Below are 19800 nucleotides of genomic sequence, written 5' to 3' on the forward strand. Positions count from 1 at the left end.
GAATAAGGCCTTGTCAAGATAGTGTTGCTTTCAGCTCTTAAAAATAAATTATTTCAGTGACCACTTGATGTTGTGCTCAATAGAAAAAAAAAAGAATAAAAATAATTAAATAAATAATTTCACCTTTTTGCATTTTGACAAACCATTTGGCTGTATCAAAATAAATCAATGGGGATGATCAAGCTGAAGAGGCTGTGTAAAAATGGCCAATTTCATCTCTTACTAATGAAGAGAAAGTGGTTTAGAGAAATAAATAAGATAAATTTTGAATAACAGTTACTTTAGAATGCAGGGAGGAATGAATAAGAAATTTCAGTTGTACTCGTCATTTATTTGTTAAGCTGCGTGTTGAGTACACAGCTATTAAATTATTTTTATACCTTATAATAATAGTTGTGGTGAAAAAAATCCATACCTTCTTGGACTTTTGATACATCAAATTTATTTACTTTACAGTAATTTTTCACTGAAGAAGAAATTATTGTCAACATTGATAGTACTCAGAAAAAGAGTTTTAATGTTTCTTGTTTAAACTTACCTCACATGGGAAAGCCAAATGTTTGTTGTTGAAATCTTTATAAGAAAATATTTTCACAATGACCAATAAAAATGTATTAGCTAGCATATAATTTGGGGTACTTATCCATATCCATATATATATATATATATATATATATATATATATGTTAATATATATAATTTTTTTTGAGACAGAGTCTCACTCTGTCACCCAGGCTGCAGTACAATGGCATGATCTCAGTTCACTGCAACCTTTGCCTCCCAGGCTGAAACAATCCTCCCACCTCAGCTTCCTGAGTAGCTGGGACTACAGGTGCACACCGTCATGCTCGGCTAACTCTGCATTATTTGCAGAGATGAGGTTTCACTATGTTGCCAAGACTGATCTTGAACTCTGGAGCTCAAGTGACCCACCCGCCTCAACCTCCCAAAGTGCTGGGATTACAGGCATGAGACACTGTGCCTGGACTCCTCAACATATTAATTGATTTTGTTGCCCTTAATTTATTTCCATTTTAATTACTGACTTTTTCCCGTTTCTAAAACTCGTCTTATTGAGTCATGATTGACGGGTAAAAAGCGGTGTGTATTTAATGTCTAGAAGTCAATGCTTTTGGGGATAAGTATAAACTTCTATCTTAAATATTTAAATATATTAAGACTAAAACTTCAATATGCAAGTGGCAAAATATCTGAGTATTATAAATAGCACTGAGTAACAGTGTTTGTGGTTTAATATTAACAAAGAAATGTTGTATTTAACAGTAAAAAAGTTTGATCGGAACGTGCCCAAAAAGCCTGCTGTGCCATTGAGGACTGATCATCCTGTCATGGGAATACAGAGTGAAAAAAATTTTATAAATACAAATGCAGCCGATGTCATCATGGGAGTGGCTAAAAAGCCTAAACCAATTTATGTTGATAAAAGAACTGGAGACAAGCATGATCTTGAGCCTTCAGGACTAGTTCCAAAGTACATCAATAAAAAGGTAGCCTTGTCGTATATTAATGAGAGGCCCGAGATTCAAATAATTTAAATATGGTGTTCATAATGATCGGCTATATTATCATTATTGCTCTCATTGGACATATTGTCCATATTGCTGATTCTCATTCTTCTGCAATCTGTGTTTGGTCCAAATATAATGTGCTGAAGTTACAAAGAACTTGTAGTAAACAATTCCATATAGTTCAGTCAATGAAAGTTATTGTTGTTTTCCTTAATTTCAATTATTAATATATTTAACAGTTTTAATAAACATTCTCTGAAAGATGTTTTTGGTTAGGTAGAAATGTCACTAAAAGGAGTCATTACTGTAAATCTAGAAGGAATAAGCCATCAGATTATCTTAAGACTTAGTCATTAATTGCAGTAACTTGTCAGCTGAATAAGAAAAATGAAAAAGAATGCAGCTTTAGAACCATCCATCTCATCAATGTAGTATAAATAATTCACATTCCTATTTTCACATGAATATGTTTATTTGGTTTTGGTCTTAGGTAAAGCCTTGAAAGTACTGTACAATAATCTAGTCCTTTTGGGTCCTTCATTTGTATCTGAAAGGGTGTTTATCAGATAGGCATCTAATTTCACTGGTAAACCTTATAGTTGAAACCTAGTTTTTTTTGTTGTTTTTTTTTTTTTTTTTGAGATGTATTCTCATGCTGTTGCCAAGGCTGGAATACAGTGGTGCAATCTTAGTTCACTGAAACCTCCAGCTTCGGGTTCAAGTGATTCTCCTGTCTCACCCTCCCAAGCAGTTGGGATTACAGGCATGTACCACCAGGACTGGTTAATTTTTGTATTTTTAGTAAAGAGGAGGTTTGACCATGTTAGCCAGGCTGGTCTCAACTGTTGACTTCAAGTGATCTGCCCACCTCAGCCTCCTAAAGTGCTGCGACTGCAGATGTAAGCCGCCACACCCAGCCAAATACAGATCTTTAAAATAAAAAAATCTTAAAAAAAAATTATATTTTAATGCACTTTAGGTTCTGGGGTACATGTGCGGAACATGCAGGATTGTTGCATAGGTACATACATGGCAGTGTAGTTTGCTTCCTCCATTCCTGTCACCTGTATCTGGCATTTCTCCCCATGTTATCCCTCCCCAACTCCCTACCCCCCACTGTCCCTCCCCAGTCCCTCCCAACAGGCCCTAGTGTGTGATGCTCCCTTCTCTGTGTCCACGTGTTCTCATTACTCAACACCCGCCTGTGATTGAGAACATGTGATGTTTGATTTTCTGTTCTTGTGTCAGTTTGCTGGGAATGATGGTTTCCAGATTCATCCATGTCCCTACAAAGGACATGAACTCAATGTTTTTTATGACTGCATGGTGTAAATGTGTCACATTTTCCTTGTCCAGTGTATGATCAATGGGCATTTGGGTTGGTTCCAGGTCTTTGCTGTTGTAAACAGTGCCACAATGAACATATGTTTGCATATGTCTTTATAATAGAATGATTTATAATCTTCTGGATATATACCCAGTAATGGGATTGCTGGGTCACATGGAATTTCTATTTCTAGGTCCTTGAGGAATCACCACACTGTCTTCCACAATGGTTGAACTAATTTACACTCCCACCAACAGTGTAAAAGTGTTCCTATTTCTCCACATTCTCTCCAGCATCCCTTGTCTCCAGATTTTTTAATGATCACCATTCTAACTGGCATGAGATGGTATCTCAATGTGGTTTTGATTTGCATTTCTCTAATGACCAATGATGATGAGCATTTTTTCATATGTTTGTTGGCCTCATGTATGTCTTCTTTTGAAAAGTGTCTGTTCATATCCTTCGCCCACTTTTGAATGGGTTTGTTTTTTCTTTTAAATCTGTTTTAGTTCTTCGTAGATTCTAGATATTAGCTTTTTGTCAGATGGGTAGATTGAAAAAAAATTTTCCCATTCTGTTGGTCGCTGGTTCACTCTAATGATTGTTTCTTTTGCTGTGCAGAAGCTCTGGAGTTTAATTAGATCCCATTTGTCAATTTTGGCTTTTGTTGCCAATGCTTTTGGTGTTTTAGTCATGAAGCCCTTGCCTATGCCTATGTTCTGAATGGTTTTGCCTAGGTTTTCTTCTAGGTTTTTTATGGTGTTAGGTCTTATGTTTAAGTCTTTAATCCATCTGGAGTTAATTTTAGTGTAAGGTGTCAGGAAGGGGTCCAGTTTCTGCTTTCGGCATATGGCTAGCCAGTTTTCCCAACCCCATTTATGAAACAGGGAATTCTTTCCCCATTGCTTGTTTTTGTCAGGTTTGTCAAAGATCAGATGGTTGTAGATGTTTGGCGTTACCTCTGAGGCCTCTGTTCTGTTCCATTGATCCATATCTCTGTTTTGGTACCAGTACCATCCTGTTTTGATTACTGTTACATTGTAGTATAGTTTGAAGTCAGGTAGCGTGATGCCTCCAGCTTTGTTCTTTTTGCTTGGAATTGACTTGGCTATGTGTACTCTCTTTTGGTTTCATATGAAGTTAAGGTAGTTTTTTCCAGTTCTGTGAAGAGGGTCATAGTTAGCTTGATGGGGATAGCATTGAATCTATAAGTTACTTTGGGCAGTATGGCCATTTTCACAATATTGATTCTTCTTAACCATGAGCATGGAATGTTTTCCCATCTGTTTGTGTACTCTCTGTTTTCCTTGAGCAGTGGTTTGTAGTTCTCCTTGCAGAGGTTCTTACATCTTTTGTTAATTGTATTCCTAGGTATTTTATTCACTTTGCAGCAATTGTGAATGGCAGTTCATTCTTAATTTGATTCTCTTTAAGAATGTTATTGGTGTATAGGAATTTTACATACTTACAAAGCTTAAAAGTGCTTCAAATGCACAAAATATGAATGCAGGCTTGGCACAGTGGCTCACACCTATAATCCCAGCACTTTGGTGGACAGGGCAGATTGCTTGAGGTCAGGAGTTCAAGTCCAGCCTAACATGGTGACACCCCGTCTCTACTAATAATACAAAAATTAGCCAGGCCTGGTGGTGTGTGCCTGTAATCCCAGCTACTTGGTGGCTAAGGCACAAGACTCACTGGATCTTGGGAGGCCAGGTTTGCAGTGAGCCAAGGTCTGTGCACTCCAGCCTGGGTGACAGAGCAAGACACTGTGTCAAAAAAAAAAAAGTGCAAATTCTAAAGAATAATAAGTTGCAACAAGAAGAAATGGAGGAAGAGAGGGAAAAAGAAAATAAAGGAAAAAGGAGAGGAGAAGAGAGGAGAAAAGAAAAAAAAGAAAAGAAAAGAAATTGCAATAGTGATGTACAGGGGCCTTGAATCGAAGAGTCCAGTGATCTACCATGATAAATCCAATGCCAGCTGAAATCAAAACAGAAATCTCAAAGCTGTTTTCGGAGGATGCTGTCTTCTTAGCAATCTACGAGTTGGCAGGATAAGCCAATAAAGTTACTTCAGGCTTCTCCAGGTACTTCCTCCTCCTGTGACCTCGGGAAACTGTTTTATAGTCCTTGTCCCGTAGGATGGGGAAAAGCAGAAAACTCACTCTCCTGGCCTTTAAAGCCATTTCGAATCCGTCATTTCTCCATGATCATATGCAAAGTATTTGATGGTCATGCCACCACCTGTCACACACTGTGCCTCTCCTTCTGGCTGTTCTCTAAACTGCCCACTTTAATGCATTTTCTACCTTGAACAGGAAATTTGGAGTACCCATCATGGAAACAGAAAAATACCAGATCTACCTATGCTTGTTAACCAAACCATGAAACGACTGTGCACCTAATGTCCTTTTGATGTTGCTGACTAAGCAATCAGTGCTCATTAAAGATATATTCAATTTACTTTTCTCTTATCAGAGTTAAGTTTTAAAGATCTATTACCTGGCCAGGCACAGTGGCTCATGTCTGTAATTCCAGCACTTTAGGAGGCCAATGCAGGCAGATCAAAGGTCAGATTGAGACCATCCTGGCTAACATGGTGAAACCCCATCTCCACTAAAAATACAAAAATAATAATAATAATAATTAGCCAGGCATGGTGTGCGCCTGTAGTCCCAGCTACTCAGGAGGCTGAGGCAGGAGAATTGCTTGAACCCAGGAGGCAGAGGTTGCAGTGAGCCAAGATCATACCACTGCACTCCAGCCTGGGTGACAGAGTAAAACTCCATCTCAGAATTTAAAAAAATATGTATTATTGATAGGTGAGACAGTAAATAAATTCTTTTAAAAGCAATGTCATATTTTTATAAAATTAGTAAACTCATGTTTTAGTTCCAAGTGTATTATATGCCATTCATACCATGAGAAACAATTTCTGGAAACAAACAAGGATAGATGATCACATGAGGTATTTAGCAATAGTAGTAAAGACACCATTTCAGATTCTAACTCTGCCACTTAGTAACTGTGATTTCCAACAGTTCACTGCATTTATCACAGGATTGTAGTGAGAATTAAATAATATAAAGTATATTTACCACTTGACACAAAATGTGACACATAGTAAAAGAACAAAGAGTGAATATAATATATGCAGTTTTATTAACAGTATGCATTAGCCTTTGGTGATTCAGCCCATAGGAATATTTCAGATCACTGAAGCTTTTGCTCATTTGTGAGTTTTTTTAAGGAATTGTATCATGCCATTCCCTTTCTTTTTTTAAAAAAATTAATCACTGTCAGTCCTTGTGAAAAAATAATTTAATTTTTTAAAAGATGGGAGTCTCACTACGTTGCCCAGGCTGGTCTTGAACTTTTGGGCTCAAGAAATTCTCCTGCCTAGGTGTCTCAAAGTACTGGGGTTACAGGCATGAGCCCCTGTGCCCAGTCATTCTCCTTCTTAAACAGAGTATGCCAAATATAATTTAATCTTTTTGTGATCCTGCAGAATCATCATGATGAGCCTCCGTTATTGTACTAAGCTGTAATGAGGTGTTTCCCGAAGTGGATTGGCCTGTCTCACTGCATCAACTGACCAGAATACTGGGCTCCCAGAGTTTATTTGTATTGTCCTCTGCAGCTTCCAGAACACATTTATATCTAGGATTTCTACCCCTTGTTCAGTCAGGATGGGTTAAGTTATGTTGTGATGACAACCCCCAAATTTCAGTACTTAAAGCAACATAGTGTTATTGTGTGCTTTCGCCACATGCCCTTTGAGGGTTGTTAGAGGCTCTGCTTCGTGTTGTCCTTCTCTAAGGACCCAAAAAAAGCTCAACATTGCTTGTCACTAGACGAGACAGGAAAAGACACAGCAAGTCATCCACTAGTTCTTCAGGCTTCTATCCAGAAGTGACCGAGGTCACCTCCACTGACATTGAGCAAGTCAGGCCATATGACAATGTCTTACTTTATGAGGACAACACGGGGAAGAGTTTCCTACCAAGTGTCCAGAAGGAGAACAGAATATTTGTCAATATTTTAATAAGTATCATACCTCCTCCCAACTGCTGCTTTTTCAGAGAGATTTCCCCCAACCTCGTGTATTTAAAATAGCCCTTACTATTTTCTTTGCCCTCAATATCCTTTTTTCACTTCAGAACACATACATATTATTTCATGTTCTATTCTTGTTGAGTCTCTGTCATCATAGAATGCAAATTCTGTGAAGACAGAAACTTTGCCTTATTGGCTAGTATACCTAGCACCAAGTACATTCTCCAATATTTTTTGAAGAAGGAATACATAGTAGTTCGGTTTCTCTGGACGGTGGAATCAAACGCATTTATTAAACTGAAAAACACACACACACACACACACACACACACACACAGCTAATTGCTTCACCGTCAGTCCTTGTAAAAGGGAACAGTTCCCTTATTCCCCTCGCAGGGCATGCGACAGGGGCGTGGCTCCCTTATTCGGGGCTCCTCGGCTCACACCTCTAGGGGCAGCAAGCAGACGGGCAGGCTCCGCGGCGTTGTCCATGGGTGAATGTTGACAGCTCCTAAGTCCCAGGGGGCGCTTGTTACAGGGCGCTCTTTTAGTTTAGCTGTCCCCAGGCGGCTTGTGTTAGCTCAGTTAGACCCCCGCTTTATCACAAGGACAGAGGGCTTCCCGAGGGCTTTCTGTATCCCAGGATTCTTGCCTTAGTATACTGAAAGAATCACATGTGGGCTTGGAGAACGAGTGCCAGGGTTTTGTTTTGGTTTGGTTTTGGTTTTGGTTTGTTTGTTCGTTTGTTTGTTTTGAGATGGAATTTCGTTCTTGTTGACCTGGCTGGAGTTCAAGGGCACGAACTCGGCTCATCGCAACTGCTGCTTCCTGGGTTCGAGCGAGGCTCCTGCCTCAGCCTCCGAGCACAAGGTTTTATTGAGTGGAAGTAGCTCTCAGTAGATGGGGGAGCCAGGAGATGGTTTTTCCCCGGAGCCCAGCGGCTCAGTGGCCCCGGCTCTCCTCTGACTACCCCGGCCAAACTCCACGTTGTTCCACAGGTCGATGGCCCGCAGGCATGACAGTGCCCATCGGTGTGCCCCTGTCAACAGCCTCCGCTTGTGTGTTCTTCCACCGATGTGTTCCCCTCCACGTCCAGTCACTTGTGTGCCTGCCTGCTAGGGTCTCGGGGGACTTTATAGGCACAGGATGGGGGTGTGGCAGGCCAGGGTGGTCTTGGGAAATGCAACATTTAGGCGGGAAAACAGAAATGCCTGTCCTCACCTAGGTCCATGGGCACAGACTGGGGATGGAGCCCTCACCAGGGACCCCACTCTTCTCTACCCAGCACCTCCCTGCCTGCCTTCCATAGCCCTTGAAGCAGCCCGGGAGCTACACCTGTCTTTTTTTTTTTTTTTTTTTTGGGAAAAAGAACCTGAGAATCCCTAGTCAATTTCCTCTTAAAGCTGATATTCTTGGTATCTTTTAAACATTTCTTTTTATAATGTTTTGGAAGAGTTTCTCTTAACAAGACCACAAAAAAATAGACTTCAAAATATTCAACATATTTCAGGTAAAAACTGAAGATTATAAAAGGTAGAAATGCTAACTCTTGAGTATCTCATTTCAAGATATTTCAGGTAAAAACCGAAGAACATGGAAGGTCGAAAAGCCAACTGTTAGGAGTCAAGTGTCAGCTAAGAACAGGTGTGGAAAACATTCAGAAAAGGAAAAACAAGCAATCACAACTACTATTTATTTATTTAGAGATGGAGTCTCACTCTGACACCCAGGCTAGAGTGCGGTGGCGCCATCATGGCTCACTGTAACCTCTGCCCCCCGGATTCAGGAGCTTTTTGTGCCTCAGCCTCCTGAATAGCTGGAACTACAGACACACACCACCATGCCTGGCTAATTTTTGTATTTTTAGTAAAGACAGGGTTTCACCATGTTGACCAGGCTGGTTTGAACTCCTGACCTCAAGTGATCTGCCCCAGTCAGCCTCCCAAAGTGCTGAGATTACAGGTGTGAGCCACCATGCCCAGCCAATGACAACTTCATTTTAAAAGGCAGGAATCTACTAGCTCTCAGTGGTGGGGGAAAATCACTGAATTTTGTCGATTAACAGGGTTCTGAGCAAAGGCTTTACATCTGTACCATTTCTTTTTCTCCCATCATTGGCTGATATATAAACATACATAAGATTGCATGCAGAATACTGATTACTTGGCCGGGCACAGTGGCTCACGCCTGTAATCCCAGCACTTTAGGAGGCTGAGGCAGGTGGATCATGAGGTCGAGAGATGGAGACCATCCTTGCCAACGTGGTGAAACCCCATCTCTACTAAAAATACAAAAATTAGCTCGGCATAGTGGTGGACACCTGTAATCCCAGCTACTCTGGAGGCTAAAGCAGGAGAATCGCTTGAACCCAGGAGGTGGAGATTGCAGTGAGCAGAGATAGCACCACTGCACTACAGCCAGGGTGACAGAGCGAGACTCCATCTCAAAAATATATATATATATTGATTACTTTTTTCTGCAAAATCTTTTTAGGATTATGGTGTCACACCTGAATACATATGTAAGCGAAACGAGGAAATAAAGAAAGCCCAAGAAGAATATGATCATTATATCCAGGAAAACCTTAAGAAAGCAGCTATGAAAAGGGTCTCTGATGAAGAAAGGGAGGCAATTCTGCAGGTGTGTGTTCTGCAATTTATGTTCCTCTGTAACTCTGTGTAATATCTCTGAAAGAAAGGTGTACCATCCCCTTGATGATTAAAGCCAGCACTTTTTGAAATCAGAACAATATCTTTTGGTTACAGTGAAAAACTACATGCAGCAAAGCTGACTCTTCGAAGGGAGCAAAAAGTTGTAATATTGGGATTCATCAAATAATATTTTATTTCCATTTTGGTGAACTGTTTTTTTTCCTGAGCTAGGGTTGTAAGAAAGCCTACCTTCCTCTACAATGAACTCGCACCAATAAGGCAAATAAAGCCTTTTCATTTCTATGCCTCTGAGTTTGTAAAAAAAATAATATTCATAAATTAGATATTTTTCACTAGATGGAGCTCTAGAATAATTGAAACTGTCCTTAAACCAACTTTTTTTTTCTTTCCTATAAGCCAAATGTCCAAAATTTTAAATAAACAGGTGTTAGGTTTCACACATGTTTTTCTTGTTTTGAATTAAATAGACTTAAAGATATATTTATATTGGATTTTTTAATGCAGGACTTTTATCTGAAGCATTTAAAATATTAAGGGGTGTGACCAGGGTTTCTGCTTTATTATTGGCACCTCTTTGTACTTTTTATAGTCATGCTGTCTCTTAAAGAAATAATACTTAATTCTTTTATTTTCTTTTGAAAGCATCTTACAAAACGATTTCTAGTCTTATTAATATCTGTTGAAAAATGGATTCATATGCTATCACAAATTTTTAACATGTTGTCAATGTTATAATCATCATAAACATTTCTTAAATGCCAAACTCTGAGGATATTTTAAAAGGCATAAGATTTTTTTAAATGTCTGTTCTGGAGAATTGTGCAATTTAATTGGTGAAAGGTATTTTGGATCTGTGTACATGTGTAGATGTGAATCTGTGTATGTGTGCAGCTCCTAAGTTTCATAAGGGTCCAAGGCACTAGTCACCCTGGCGTATTATGGATCTTTAGCTGGGCCTGAAAATGTACAGTGACAGCACATCCCAGACAGTAGGAGTGGCTGAAAGACAAGGATGGCATCTCTTTGCTGACAGCAGCATCCCCAGTGCCTAGCACAGTGCCCAGTGAAAACGCAGATGTTCAGAAATGGTCTGCTGCAAAAGAGAAGGCAGACAGGCAGGAAGGAAGGCTGGCAGACATGGAAGTGAGAATTGGCATGTCATTTTCAGGGGGAGTTCTGGTCTGTGGCCCATTCTGTCTCTCTCATTTGGATTTTCCCATTTTCAGAAAGTACGTGCCTTTGTGAAAGCCAGGTTTTTACACCTAAATGATGCTGAAAAATAGGAATACAGTATAGAAATTAGAAGTGACAGGTCCTTCCCTTCTGTGTCTTTTTGGCTGTAGGGGATAAGCAGTCCTCAGCTCCTATTATAGTCACTACAGAGCTACTCTTTGATGTGACAATAGCAAATCCTCCACTGGATGCCTTATGAACCAGGGAGCGGAGCTGCCATAGTAACGAAGCCACTGGCTGGCCTCCTGATGAGCCCTGAGCCACACTTCCTTCCCTGGGCAAGAGTCGCATGTAGTTCTATGACAATCTGGTTGTATATCCCTTAGTAAGCCACACTCTGCTCATTCTTCATAAAATAACTGTCTCATTATACCTGGACAGAATCATCTGGTCTAATGATTACAAACTTCTCATTTTTAAAATAAGGACTATATATATATGGAATGAATAATAATAACATATATTTATATGCTATCACTCTACATTTTCAGGTCAACTAAAGAACTATAATCCTCCAGTGGTGACTAGTGCCTTGGAACCTTGTGAAACGTAGGAGCTGCACACATACACACATTCACATCTACACATGTGCATACATCCACAGTACCTCCCACCAATTAAATTGCACAATTCTCTATACATATTTTATATATATAAATTATATATAACGTATAATATATATAAAAAAATTTTATTTGTATATTTTATATATATCTTTTTTTTTTTTTTTTGAGATGGAGTCTTGCTCTGTTGCCCAGGCTGGAGTGCAGAGGCATGATCTTGGGTCACTGCAACCTCCACCTCCCAGGTTCAAGTGATTCTCATGCCTCAGCCTCCCAAGTGGCTGGAATTACAGGTGCACACCACCACACCCACCTAATTTTTTTGTATTTTTTAGTAAAAATGGGGTTTTGCCATGTTGCCCAGGTCGGACTTGAACTCCTGGCCTCAGGTGATCCGCCCACCTCAGCATCCCAAAGTGCGGGTATTACAAATGTGAGCCACTGTGCCCAGCCCATAATACAAATATATTAAGTGGGCCCCTTTATTGAGTCATTTATTTATGAACATCTACTGTGTTCCAGCCAGAGGGATACTGTAGAGAGCAAAATAAACACAGTCCTCAGTGTCAGTGAACTTAGAGTTGGCTTTCATTTGCCCTTGGTCACAAAACTATCAAGTGCATCAATAAAGACTAAAACTCATTTACCTAATGCTGGGCTGGTGTTTACCCCACTACAGAACACGTACATGCAGAGGAGGTAACAAAGGGAGGCTGCTTGGGTCGGGGCTCTAGCAGGAAATCAAAGGCACACTCAGCTGGGACTTGGAAGAGAATTTATGTTTGTTTATTTTATGTATTTATTTGACACAGTCTTGCGTGTTGCCTAGGCTGGAGTGCAGTGGCATGATCACGGCTCACTGCTAGCTGGAACACCACCATGCCTGGCTGATTTTTTAATCTTTTATTTTTTTATTTCAATTTTTTTATTTTTAGAGAGGGAGTTTCACTATGTTGCCCAGGCTGGTTTCAAATTCCTGGCCTCAAGCAATCCTCCTCCCTCAGCCTCCCAAAGTGCTGGGATTACAGGCGTGAGCGGTGGCCACTGAAGAGAATTTATGAAGGAACTATCGACAGAAGTGCAGTAGGATTAAGGGAACGAACAAGGAACACTGAGGCACCGCAGGAGTAAGGACAATGGGAATTCACCACCACCTAGGCTTGAAGGGCAGCAGGCACAAGCAGCAGTGTTCTCAGAATCCACTGAGAGCTGGGCTGAGGGTCACAGTCACAGATGAATGCAGTGAGAACCAGTGTCCAGACAGTGTCCTAGGAGAGAAGGAGAAATGCCCCAGCCTCACGCTTCTCCCTCCAGGACTTTCTGTGGCTGAACTCAGGCCAGAGGGTGAGAGAGCTGGGAGCACCCCACAAAGTGGAGAATGTTTGTGGGTGGGCAAGGGTACAAAAGGAGCATGGGACTGAAGGCATTTATTATAAAATCACTTCTCCCTGTGATTTTTTTCCCCAAAATGAACAGTATTATTTTAGCATTAAAATAGAAGAGAGGAAAGTTAAGAAATAAAAATAAGGGAAAATCGCAATTGCTGCAACACATGAAATCTCTTTTTAGATGAAATAACAACAACAACAAAAAAAACCTCTTAAAGACAGCAAGTAGCCTATTTCAATATAATATGAACGATCAGCTACATTTAGTTTCCGTCCCAGCTGTTGACTTTGATCCAAACATTATTGTACACACTGGAAGATAAAAGCAAACTATCCTTTAAAAGAAAATACAGAGAAAAACTGTAGCTGCTGTGACTGCAAGTAATATGGAAATAGCACCCAACTAGCTATGAAAAACCTTTGATATCCGCAAGCGTATAAATACATAGACTTCCTCTCTGCAGTAGACACCCCTGTGGAGCACTGTGGGAACCTACTTCACATTTCATAAAGAAAGACTGGAGTAATAGAATTCTTTTGAGGGCTGCTTTTTGGAATACATCGCATACGCTATCAAGAACTGTGTAGCCTCCTCTTCTTAAAAGTTAACCTGGATACTTTTTCTTCTGTCCTTCCCCTTTCCCAGATTCTTAGCTTATTCAAGAAGCCCTCATAATTTGTTGCCCTTTTCCCCAACCAACGTATTTCATACAGTGTGCCTGACCTGTCGTCATCTTTTATCTAAGCATGGAAAAAAATCATTGAACTATTACTGTCCCTGAAAGTTTCTACAAGATTACATTTGTAGCACAAGAGCTTACAATGAGGGCATTATTATATGAGGCACTTCTGATCCTCTTTTACTAAATGCATGGTCATGGTTTCCAAAGACCATATTTTCAAGGCAGTATTTTAAGTTTTGGGGTTTTTGGTTTGGGTTTTGTTTTCAGCCTCCCAAAGAGCTGGGATTACAGGTGCAAGGCAACACTTTCGGCCTAGTGAAATCTTTCGTAAGACTATTTATTTATATTTATTTGTTTATTTATTTTTGAGATGGAGTCTCACTCTGTTGCTCGGGCTGGAGTGCCATGGTGCAATCATGGCTCACTGTAGCCTCAACCTCCTGAGCTCAGGTGATCCTCCCACTTCAGCCTCTCAGGTAGCTGGGACTACAGGTGCATGCTACCACACTGGGCTAATTTTTTTGTATTTTTTGTAGAGACAGGGTTTTGCCATGTTGCCCACGCTGGTCTCAAACTCCTGAGCTCAAGCAATTCACCTGTCACGGCAGGATCTTAAATCGCTCCTTCTGCTTTGCTTTTGTGTAAATAAAACAATCTATGTGCCCATAATGAATAATAAAAAAAGCTGACTTATAAAGTTTTATTGAATTAATTTAGTTAGTAGTATAAGACCATTTTGACTGTGAAGCCCATAGGGCACTGTGAAAAAAAGATGACAATTATGCAGAAACACAAATAACCTTTATTGTTCCTAAGAGATCCCTCATTTTGAATTTGTTGATTTCTGAGAATATAAATTGTTAGCTACATTATTGAATTAGCATGTGTGTTACATTTAATGACCTTTCAATCATTTATATAATGCATTAATGGGAAATATGGATCCCTTGACTATATGGAGAGCAATTGTTTCTTTCTAAGATATTGAAAAGACAATGGCCATGCACATCAGAATTAGTTTTTTTTAAATGTGATTTCTCTGTTGAAGAATGAGGATAAAAAAAGAAAATTTTACAGAACAATTTGCTTTTCAAAAATGTTTTGGATTCAGGGATGTCATTTTAAGTGTTTTTTACCCATGCATTTGCTATGAGCTTAACTCCATGCTCCTCATAACTCTGCATGTACATTTTTGACGGTAAAAACAAGTACAGTAACAACAAAAACATGGCAAACAAATACTCCCAGTGGGAACTGAACACACAGTCAAGGATGGGATTTGGCCTCTGTACAGTATTTTTGGTTACTGTGGCCAAGTACTTGATAAATATGTTTCATTTTAGAAGTTACTGTCAGTTTCCTTTACCTATTGACATTGTTCATTACAGATTAACTTTTCCAATTTCCTTTACTTTTGCAGTTTGCTTTGGCATTTACAAGTTTCTCCACCATTTGCAGGGGCTGAAAAAGAACTGGGAAGAGGTGCATAAAGAATTCCAGTCCCTCTCAGTCTTTATAGATTCCATACCAAAGAAGATTCGCAAGCAGAGGCTGGAAGAGGAAATGAAGCAACTGGAACACTACATTGGTGTCATTGAAAAGCACAAAATTATTTATATTGCCAATAAGTAAGAATGGATCTTTAAAGTATAGAGATTTCAATGTAGGGAAAAAACCATGGAAAATATAAAAATAAAACTATAAGTTTTTCATAAAGGAAAATACTATGAAGAGAATAAATATAGTCTTAATCAGAATGCTTAGGCAATGTTCAAAGAATAATTGAGTTATTCACTTACACAAGAAGAAATTTTGTTTTTACTAGTGTTTTCCACATACAAACTATTCAAGTTTGAGACTATGTGTTCCAGTTCCATAATGTAATTCGTTATTATTCTGTACTTGTTTCACATACACATTAATTTCTAGATCCTGAAAATAAAGTCAGCACTCAGAACTTCAAGTCGTTGTTTTTTGTTTTTTGTTTGTTTGTTTTTTTTTTTCTGCAGTGCCTGATCCAAACAGCACAACTTTGAAAAGTGTTAAGTATGTTGAACTGGAAATAGTAACATGTGCCTTCTTACTGCTCTAAAGTGTCTCCAACCCATTGTTTCTGAGCTCTACAAATGCAAAAGATGTATTTTCTGGTGGCCCATGGCATTTGTAGTTATTCCCAATGATAAATATTTTCGGTATTTATAACGCTGTATATGATGAATGGCTTCTATTTGTAGGAAGAAAAATTAAGAAGACAACTTACAAAATCAAGAGGACGACTTGTAAAAGGCATCACTGAGTCTGTGATGGAGAACAGCCTCCCTTCTGGCATAGCAACTTCGCTACTCTTGTTTTATTCCACAGCTCACTATGCAAATCTTATTTAGATATGTATTTGTTTCTTTTGATCCTTTCTACTTATCTATTTTGTGAATTCTAATTCTAATCACTTGTAAGATTACATTTTTTTTTTGAGATGGAATCTCACTCCGTTGCCCAGGCTGGAGTGCAGTGGCACGATCTTGGCTTACCGCAACCTCCGCCTCCCAGGTTCAAGCGATTCTCTTGCCTCAGCCTCCTGAGTAGCTGGGACTACAGGCATGCATCACCACACCTGGCTAATTCTTGTATTTTTTAATAGAAACAAGGTTTCACCATATTGGACAGGATGGTCTCCAAACTCCTGAGCTCAGGTGATCTGCCTGCCTCAGCCTCCCAAAATGCTGGGATTACAAGCGTGAGCTGCCACGCCCAGCCAAGACTACATAATCTATTAAACAGTAAGTTTATGTTGGTAGAGCTGTTTTCATCGCAACTAAGAAAAATAGCTTAAATATCTAAGAGAAAAAGGTTATTTTTTAAGTTTTAAATTAGAAAAATTTGGTAAAATATATGCAACCATAAAATAGCAGATAAATAACAATTTCTACTGCTTACACTGGTTTTTATCCTCTGGACAACATAATAAACAAAATATGAGAGTCTTTCAAGCTTTTTTTCACACAGGATTTGGGAGCCTTATAGAAAAACTTATTTTGGTTAAAGAAAAATAGTTTATATACAATTATTTTTTGAAAATTCACTTGAAACTTGTCTGTATGAGTCTGTTTTTTTATTCCTTTATTAACTTAGGGCAGATATAAAATAAAGGATAATATGTGATAAATTCTTACTTATCAAGAATGGTTGGTTGCTATTTAGGGTAGGCTAACAGCTATGACAATACACTCCAAAATGTATAATTACATAAACAGAAATTCAGTTTTTGCTGACATAACTGTATTTTGCTGTGAGCAGGTCAGGAGCAACCCTTTTCTGGATTCACTCAGGGACCCAGACTTACAGAGTGGGTAGCCTGCATCTGATCCAGAGTTAGGGAGAGCCACGTACAGGCCAGGCCTAGAAATGGTGCATATCATTCCTGCTTGCATCACTAAGTAAGCAACTTAAGTTGCTTTAACAAACTAACTCCAGATCTTGGTTGCCTGATACAGATACATTTTTCATTTACATTACTGTGCAATGTGACAAAGGGTGGAGGTACAACTCTCTTCCATGCAGTCACTCAGGGACCCAGTCTCTTTTTGTCTGGTGGCTCTATTGTTCCAGCCAGCCTTTCGCTGACAGTTCAGGATGAGATGTTTAGGTTAGCATTTTATTTGTGAGACGATTGCTCTGCATGTGCATTTTTAAATAATTCAAAATCAGTAGCAATGCACAAATATTCTAATTACTTCAGCCTTATGGATATTATGCTTTGAAGTCATCAGTGGGAGTTGCCTTAAATGTTAAAAAGAAAACTTTGTGGTTTTAACAGATTATTCTTCTTTTGCTTTCTGTAAAAGTCTACTAAAGAATTTAGACTTTTCTCCATGGCCCACAGTGTTGTCCTAGATGGACTTCATTGCCTTTCTTTCATACAGCCTTCAGAGGGAAACATTCCCATCCATTGATCCTGGGAGGGTGATTCCTACCATGGAATCCCAACCTCGGATACAGTGAGTGCAACCTCCCCTAATCCATATACACACATACCTGGGTCATCCTATCAGCCAGAAGAGGGACAAACACCTGACTTGGACAGCTGGCCAGTGACTGATCAGATTCTCTCTCTTGAGAGCATGAATTAAGAGACATACAGACTGCAGTCACTTGGGAGTGGACACTTGAAACTAAAAGGTCAAACTTCATTACACAGCTAGTTTGACTTGTTTTCTCTTTCTGTTCAAAGAAGAATGGGTAGAATAAAGATTTGATGTGGCCTGGACCCTTGCCTATGATCCTTTTAGCTTCATTTCTTGAAACGCTGTTTGTTCCCTACCCACTGTAACTGACATTCCCATAGAACTGAGTACTAGAGACCTTTCAGATCTGCACACATGGTTCCCTCCACCCAGAAAACTGCCCTTTTTTTCTCTCATCCTGTATAACTACCTGGCAAATCCCTAGTCTTCATCAGCTCACATCACATTTCCATGACAATCCTCTTTGATTCCTCAGATTCTGACCATCCTTTAATAGCACTGGTCATATGGTATCGTGCATATCTGGTATTTGCCTGTTTTCCATGAAATTGCAAGCTTATGAGGAAAAGGTACTGTGTATTTTTTTATCTGCATTCCCTAGAATCTGCAAAACAGTTGGTACAGAGAAGGTACCAAAAATAATCCTTAATGAATACAGTAATGAACTGTACCCAAGTATATTTTAATGATCTTTTGACATTATTGTTGTGACATAAATCAGACTTGGAGGATAGAGAATTTGGCTGCTAACCAAACCAGTTGATTCCATACCAATCAGTTAATACATAATCAACGTAGGAGGAGGCAGTTTCACATGGTGCTTAAGAGCTCAGGTACCGGAGTCAAGCAGCCTCAGGTTCGCATTCCAGCTCAGCTGCTTACTAACTGTGCTACATACAACCTTTCTAAGCCATATTTTCCTTTCCTGTAAATGGGATTGCCAACCCATTCATGATCTATAGAGTTATGATGAGAATGAATGGCACAATATGTGCATACAGCATAACCCCTGGTAAGTAGAAAGACAATGAACTTAAATACTATGACTTGCTCTTAAGAACTCTCTTTCAATTCCATAGTCCTTTTGTCCAGTTGGTGCTAGACCCATTAGCATACTTCCAATAGACATTCCCAGAAATAAAATCTGGTTGCAGGAAAGTACTTGATTGAACGGCTTAAAAGTACTAGCCTGAGAATAGCCTAGCCTGGTTAATCTCTTCAGTAGCACACACAGATGGTAGCTATATTTGGTAACTTTTATGTCTAGTAACTGGCAAAAATTTGGCAGTACTTCCTAAGTTACTCAGCACAGGCATTCCAAAAAGGAAGATAAGCTAAAATCAGTAATGATAGACACTGAGGAGAAAGGTCTGCAAGGTTGTGTCCAACAAAGCTTCATGGGTGATATTTATTAGTGAATTAATGTGGCCCGGGACTTGACCTGAGGGCCCATGCTTCACGGTTCTCAGGAACTCAGAGTCAGATGCACGTGAATTAAAGTCTATGTGAGCTTGAGTTATTGCCTGGACATCGATTTTTAAATTAAGAAATACCTCTCAGCTAAATAAATCCCCATAATCAGTGTGTTCTGTCCCACTTGTCAAGCCATGTGGGAAAATGAATCATAATCAAAAGGTACTTTGGGTCAGGTGCAGTGGCTTATGTCTATAATCCCAGACGTTGGGAGGCTGAGGTGGGTGGATCACTTGAGGTCAGGAGTTCAAGACTAGCCTGGCCAACATTGTGAAAGCCTGTCCCTACTAATAATACAGAACTTAGCTGGACATGGTGGTGCACACCTATAGTCCCAGCTACTCAGGAGGCTGAGGCAGGAGAATCACTTGAACCCGGGAGGTGAAGGTTGCAGCGAGCCAGGATGGTGCCACTGCATTCCAGCCTGAGCGACAGAGCTAGACTTCATCACAAACAAACAAACAAAAAACACCCAACAGGTACTTTGGCTAAAACAGAGTCACAAGAAAAAAGAAATGTAGATTGTTTTATAAAAAGCCTGTCAGCTGACACAGCTCACTCACTGTCGTCCAACCCGTATTGACTCTCTGCTATGTGCCAAGAACTGTTCTAGTTGCTGGGCGTGTAATGATGAACAAAATAGCTATGTTGGGAAGACAGAAATAATCACACAAATATAATGCATTTATAATTAGAAATTGAAATTGGTGTTTCGAGAGAAAAAAAAAATAGGATGCTTTGCAAGAGAATATCAAGGGAATCCTAAATCAGATTTTGTAGAATCTGACATTTTAAATAAGACTGAGGAATTAGTGGAAGTTGGGAAAATTTGGGAAGAAAAGAGTTGCAGAGGGG

The 19800-nt window shown here is 39.5% G+C and overlaps 1 protein-coding gene across 2 annotated transcripts in view; it reads left to right on the forward strand.

Moving 5' to 3' along the window:
- Positions 1–18147, forward strand: part of ENKUR (enkurin, TRPC channel interacting protein) — a 31977-nt gene extending 13830 nt beyond the window's left edge. The window contains exons 3-7 of one of the 2 annotated variants that reach the window (XM_010341237.3): positions 1285–1508; positions 9405–9551; positions 14909–15078; positions 15460–15626; positions 17369–18147. In XM_010341237.3, coding sequence (XP_010339539.1) covers positions 1285–1508; positions 9405–9551; positions 14909–15078; positions 15460–15466 — 548 coding nt within the window. In that variant the 3' untranslated portion in view covers positions 15467–15626; positions 17369–18147. The other variant, XM_010341238.2, reaches the window with a different exon arrangement.
- The last annotated feature ends 1653 nt before the right edge of the window (positions 18148–19800 follow it).

Source organism: Saimiri boliviensis, chromosome 8, assembly GCF_048565385.1.
Source record: "Saimiri boliviensis isolate mSaiBol1 chromosome 8, mSaiBol1.pri, whole genome shotgun sequence".
Taxonomy (NCBI): Eukaryota; Metazoa; Chordata; class Mammalia; order Primates; family Cebidae; genus Saimiri; species Saimiri boliviensis.